The sequence below is a fragment of the Mesitornis unicolor genome, unplaced genomic scaffold (genome assembly GCF_000695765.1).
Source record: "Mesitornis unicolor isolate BGI_N332 unplaced genomic scaffold, ASM69576v1 scaffold31835, whole genome shotgun sequence".
In the NCBI taxonomy this organism is placed as follows: domain Eukaryota; kingdom Metazoa; phylum Chordata; class Aves; order Mesitornithiformes; family Mesitornithidae; genus Mesitornis; species Mesitornis unicolor.
The window spans coordinates 35,044-41,562 of NW_010187129.1; the positions used below are offsets into that span (position 1 = coordinate 35,044).

The 6,519-nt window shown below is 45.3% G+C and overlaps 1 protein-coding gene across 1 annotated transcript in view; it reads right to left on the reverse strand.

The window, feature by feature from the left end:
* Window positions 1–6,519, reverse strand: part of SEMA5B (sema domain, seven thrombospondin repeats (type 1 and type 1-like), transmembrane domain (TM) and short cytoplasmic domain, (semaphorin) 5B) — a 131,892-nt gene that overhangs the window by 30,847 nt on the left and 94,526 nt on the right. Inside the window, exons 11-12 of the mRNA XM_010185338.1 lie at window positions 6,147–6,264; window positions 192–373 (exon numbers count right to left, since the gene is read on the reverse strand). Of these exons, the coding sequence (XP_010183640.1) occupies window positions 192–373; window positions 6,147–6,264 (300 nt within the window). The remainder of the gene's footprint in view (window positions 1–191; window positions 374–6,146; window positions 6,265–6,519) is intronic.

Consider the following 6,519-nt stretch of genomic DNA (forward strand, 5'->3'; position numbering starts at 1 on the left):
CACTAATTTGGGGTGCTCATCTTCCAAGAACCCCTAGGTTCCTTCATTTTCACTGACTTCAAGCTGGACCTTACATCCCTCGGTTTGGCTGGGATACAGCAACACGGTCACAGAAACACAAGGAAGGAGCTAAGCTATGTACAGGCACAACTCCTGTTCCCTTCATAAAAAGCACAAAGATGCTGAGGTACCTTGAGCAATTTGCAACCTCGATCCTGGCTCCTTCACAGCTGCGACCTCCACAGCGAGGACGAGGGCTGTCACATGAACGTGACCTACACATACAGGAGCCTGTGCTGTCCCCATCCGAATGCTCACACTGTTGCCATGGGGACCAAGGCCCCAATCTTCCATTTGTTGTCAGGTTTTTCACCTAATTTTAAAAGAAAAAAAGGTCATTAATAGTAAGTTTACATTTCTGGAGACAGCTCCACAATAGAAATGCCAAACAAAGCTGCCAGGGGGATTAGGATGCAGTTTAGATGGGAGCTGTCTGTGCTTGCGAGCAGGATTCAAAACAGAGGGTTGTTTTCAGACAATGCTGCATCAATATTTACCCTCCAAATTCCACCCTGCATACTTAACGTGTGCACACAGGCACCCAAGCCAACCCAGCCAGCACCACACCAGGCACAAGCATCCATCTGCCACACCACAAAAACCACCATGCCCCCTCATCCTGCACTACACAGCTTCAGCCTTTCAAGCCACACAGTGGCCAGTGCTGATTGTCTCCACTGCACCATGCTCCCACCTCTGCAGCGCTTGGGACTGCTCCTGCAGAATATTTTGAGTTAGCGTTGGCATAACCATAGTGACCAGCTGAGACCAGAGCCTCGCTGTTTGGCCCTGTCAAACATGCAGTAAGAACTGGCTCCCTCCCTTTCTAAACAGAACCCTAGGCTAAATGGCTAAGCTGGGCAAAGGATATGAAGTGAAGGAGATGGTGATGACTAGAATTAATGCTGAGGATCACATAGTGGGCTAAAGAGCAAGAATTCATCTCAAGGCAATTTATAGACCAGACCATGCTGTTATCCATTTCTTCTGCCCTTTGCTTCATGCCTGTACAGCCCCGAACAGGCTGGGGCTTGAGCTTTCCATGCGCTGTAATGAAGAAGTAAAAATACAGCAGTTCTGGCAGAGCGAAAGCATGAGAAACAGAACCATTCAGCCCAGAACTGGTGAAGACCTTCCAGAAAACAGGGTGTTAGAAACACAAGGCAGAAAGACATCTCTGCCTGGGTACAGCACAGCACCTTGATGCACTCTCCCCTGGCAGCAACCTCTGTCTTCCCAACCCCATGTCCCGAAGCACAGGATCTCGCAGGTGGGGCAGCTCTGGTGGTGGTTCATCCCCACTGGTGTCACCCACAGGGTGGTGGGACGCTCAGCAGCTTTGGGAAAACCGCCGACAACGGCAGTTCTGGGTTTGGTCTTGGTGTTGCATGCAATCAAGGGTGAAGAAAGAGGCTGGGGGCCCTGGCAAACAGCCCTGGCCCCAAATCTGAGCCAGCTACCACCAACAAGCCCCACTGCGCCATGCTTCGCTGGGCTCTGCAGTCAGCAGGATCAGTCCCCTGGGCGGCTGCTCCAGAGGGGAAATAATTTCTCCTGCTTCACAGAAAAGGAAACCAAGGCACAGAGAGGCTGTGACCCTGCTCAGGAGCCATGCAGGGAGCCAACCACAGCCACGGGAGTAGTGCTTTCAAATGCTCATCCTCTGAAATGTGCTGCTCTGTGCTTATTCTCCAAGTCTGGTACTACGTTAAACACTCAGAATGCACCTCTGGTGGGCTGTCATCTTCCCCTCTCACCCATCCACAGCAGCATCAAAAATATGCAGCAGTGGCAAGGAAGTAATTTAGATCTGTTACTGCACTCATCAGGCTGCAGTTGGGGGGTTTCAAGCATCTGTTGTGAGGCTTTGTTTGCAATAGATTATCGTGTCGTGGTAAAAAATCTGCTCTGGGCTGCAGGTTACAAGGCAAGATGCCCGGAGAAGAGAACACTGAGTTTTGTTGTGGTTGAATTTGTTGTTTTAAACATACATGCAGTCAATAATCAATATAGTTGGGTTGCTAAAAACCAAGGTGGGGGGCGAGGAAATCAAAAGAACTACTTTGAAATACTTAATACTAGATTTTTATCTCCTTTTTCCTCCTGCCTTACAAAAGTCATAATCCAAGCATTGGATCATTTCTATTTATTTTTAAGCCAGAAAGCCTTGCTGATTCCAGCAGGGAGTTCTGTTCAGAAATCAATGGTATGATATGGCCCATGGCTTCAATCAAAAAAAAAAAAAAGCTGACAAATAATTATTGGCTCATAAGTGATACTGGGAAGCAACCCAAAAATTAAACAAATAAGCAGCCATAACCAAAATGCTGAGATTTATAAACATGTCACGTTGTGAGTGTGGGAAGTTTTTATACTTAAGAAATTATATGTGGATTATTATTCCATCTTTAAATTCATAAAAATATCTTCAAAAGAGAAAACTTGGGAAGTAGGATAAAAACACATATGCATTGATCTTTTTCAGGAATATCTTTACAAGGCAAATCCTTTGTAGCCAGCACAGGGCCCATCAGACTGAGAGGATATATTTAACAACACATGTGACCAAATGCCCTTCTCTCACCTGACGGTATTACCAGTTCCAGAGTTCTTCTATTTTATAAACTCCCATACTCCCACCAAAGGAATCACCTTTTCATTTCTTGTTTGTACCAACTAAAGGCTCAACCATTCCTACCCCCTCCACCAGGATATTTTCAATGTTTATTCTAATACTCCAGATAAGGCTAGAAGCATTCCTTGCTCTTTTGACTCATCTATGCTTCCTTTTAGGATTCAGATGTCAATGGCTCATAACTTTGCCAAGCTTTAATTATTTCAACTGGAAGTTTCCACATTGGCTGTTTGAAAGAAGCTAAAATTTCTTGCAATGTTTCAGTGAAAATATTTCAACCATTTAAAAAATCAAATTTAGGGAAAAAGAATGTCCATAGGTAGCAACCTTTTCCTTGAAACAAGTTAGTGCTCAGAGCAAGGAGCTGAAATTTCTGTCCTTGTAACACCTTTTTGCAATTCCCATGAAAAGCCATTGAGATCTGTCAAGGGTATAAAATTCTAGGGAGGTGAAGAGGGAAATCCTCAGTTTTCAGAGGCTCACAGATTTTGATCCTGGCATCTGAAGTCTTCTCCATGCACTGCACATGCTTCTGTGTTGGCCAGAGCAGGATTATCCTGGGCACTGCAGTTTTGAATGGCTGAGCCCACATGAATTGAGAGCAAGGTACCAGTCTGCTTCTACCCCAAAAAAGGACAGAGGAGACTGGCACTCATTAGCAAGAAAGTGGGGTAGCATGGAGCAGATGCCAGATGTCCCAGACAGAGGTTTGCTGGACACACAGAGAGGGACTGGGATGAAAACTTGAGAGGAAGAGCATAATTTGGCTCAGGATAAGGAAGACTGTATGCTTTACTGGGAATATTCAACTCCTGGCTTGCCAAGCACCATCAACAGTGACCCCATGAGCTTGGCTAATTGAGTTTGGAATGGAATCTAAAGTTCCTTTCCTGCTGGTGGCTCATCTTTGCATAAATAAGATATTACTAAGTAGGCTGTGGCTTTTTTTGTTTTAGTTTAGTTTTCCTAAAACCAGAAAGCACCTCACTCCCTTCTCCCAAGTCTAAGAAGAAACAGCGTGCAATCACGTATTCAGGATGCCCTGATATGACACATGCATATACAGGGAAAAGAAGAGCAGCATGTGCAATTTGTGTCCTGCCATTTCTTAATGTTAAAATGTTTGACATTGCAACCTTAGCAGCCAACCTTTAAGAGGTTCTGGGTGTTACCTGGTAATAACACGCATTAGCCATTGCCCAAGGTACTAAGTTAACACTGTATGATTAACCTTCTATCTAAGGGCCCTTAATATTAATGCTGGAGAGTGGGAATCTGTGGTACAATGTAGTGCTGTGCAAAGCTGTTCAGACTAGCTCTGAACAAGCATGTTTGCACAAGATCAGCAGTCAAGTAGTGTTAGTGTTGTGGTTGACTCACACAAATGCCTATCCCCTGTAGCATATAATTCAGTAATATGCCAGTTCTGGCTTTAAAAGTAGTTGTATGCCAGTCTTTCAGCTGTGCCAGGACATCTGCTTGTGGGCTAGGCTGCAGAAAAACTCACTGACATGATGGGTTAGGAAAAGTTTATTTGGGAGGGGTGTTTTCAATCTACGCCATGTCACACTTGAGTGTGATCTCACATACAGCTGTACCAGCACAGCCGAGTGCCTGGTGCTCAGCCCAGGAAAGTGGAGTGAGAAAAGCCAGGACTTAAGACAGTAATTCATCCGACAGGCCTATTTCAGGAGCAGAATTTGGCACTGAGTCACTGCATTCCCCTACCTTTCCAGTGGTCATTTACACATGCTGTCCTACACTCTTGCCTTTGTTGACCACGGCCTTTATCCTGCACTGTACTCAAGAAAATCCTTGGATATTGCTAATGGAGGTCCTTGAATGAGCCATTTCATTCCATGTCAGTGGTGAATTCTCTTCAGCAAGGGGCAGAGGAGAAAGAAAAAGAAAGCACTTGCATGTGGATTTTAAGCAGCTTGGCAGCCCATCAGCCAAAGAGCACAAGGTTGGTATATGCACCAGAATGAGAGCACCTACACGGAAAATAATCTACAACAGAAATGCTAACACAGACGCAAAACTAGAACATTTAAAGCTCCTGAATATTCTGTGCTGGATTTTTATGACCTTGAAACAATGATCTGGAGTAACCTGTTCCCTGGCGTGCACCGCACCAGACATGTTCAAACTAGAGGATTAACACCTCACACACCTATCAACAGACACAGGCATTAAGCAGGATGAGATAACAGCATGGGCAATCAAGAAGCACTGCATCCCAGTTCAACACAGGAGGGTTATAAACACACAAGCCTCTGAATCCAGCAGCGAAAAACTTAAGCCTGCCAAGCTGAGGATGGATTGAAGTAATGACTAATATTTCCTGGGAAAATATCTGAGAAGTAAGGAAGATAAGGGGAATAAACATCCCAGCACCTCCAGACAGAAATAGCATACTGAAGATATAACCTGTCCAGTCCTCTTGCTCTATCTACCAGACTTAGCAGTATTACCATGCTAATTGACGTTAGATAATAACAATGGACATGAATGAGAATTTCTTCCCACTGCCCCTACCCCCTGCGATTTATTTAACAAGACTGGCTTTCATCCTCAGCCACCTTGCAGGTATGGTTCAAGAAGCAGGAATCAAATCTGGCCTGGCAGCTTCTGAGGATCACAGCCAGGAACTGGACACTGTCGTCACAGGGTGGGTAGGAAGGTGGGTGGAAGGGAGCTGGAGAGCCAACTCAAACTGATTAAAGCAGAGGCACTTATTTTTTAACTGTTGCATCTGATGGAGACCAGAACAAGGAAAGATCGTCTCCTTGCAATATCACATAGGTTTGGTCTTTGGTCTGCGGAAGTGAGGTTATAATGCAACACTCTCTTTCTCATACTCCCTTTCTTGGTACACTCTCCCTTTTCCTTGTGTTTGCTAGTACATACTCCTATATTTTTCTTCCCTCTGCAAACCACCCATGCATGCCCTGTTTCTCTGCTGCTCCCTAGATGTCTCTTCCTGCCAGTGCAACACATCTTCGCCCGTGCTGTCTCCTGGGCTCAGCTCAGGGATCCAAGAGGAAAATTAACTGAATGCTGCCCAAGGACACTGCAGTCAGCTCTTCTGACCTCCCTGACCTGCAGGGAAAACAAGGAAATGGTGCAGACAGTGGAGAACCCTGAGAAAGCCCAAGTTTCATCAGGGGTGTACATGGTTCTCAGCATGGTCCAATCTTCTTCGCTCTAGGCATGGGTAGGCATGTGGAAGACTGAATGCTTGCTTTGTGATTCCTTTTTCTGGAGCAAACAAATACATTTGGGGTCTCTGTTCTAAATAAGAAGCTGTGCACAGATATTGGTGTGGGCCACTGGGCTCTTCATGCTAACAGCAGTCCTATCACGCTGCCACACACTCACTTTCCCTTCTACACGCATGCACACACTCACACATCAGTATATAAAAAATATTTCCAATCCTTCCACTTACTGGGCACTCAGTAATATTTTGAGTCCACAGGCTCATGTTGGAGCTGTCCTCAATGGTGGTGCATCGCTTCTGCTTGTTATCCCAGCCGCAATAGGGATCTCTGGCTCCTAGGCATTCCCTGCATGTGCGAAGAAAAAAGATTAAAGTTCTTTGAGACTGTCTAGCTCTAAAGACACGTATTCAAGTATAGTGCTTGTATATGACAGCTGTCAACTGCACCAAGGCTCAGCAGAAGAAAAAATTTCTTCTAAGCAGAGGTTTACCTGCTTGGAAGGGGAGAACGGCTGAATAGAAGGGTGATAGGACACAAAGCAAATATCACTCATAGGAGCTGTAGATTAAAAATCAGTTCACTCCTCTCCAAGGCCTAGGG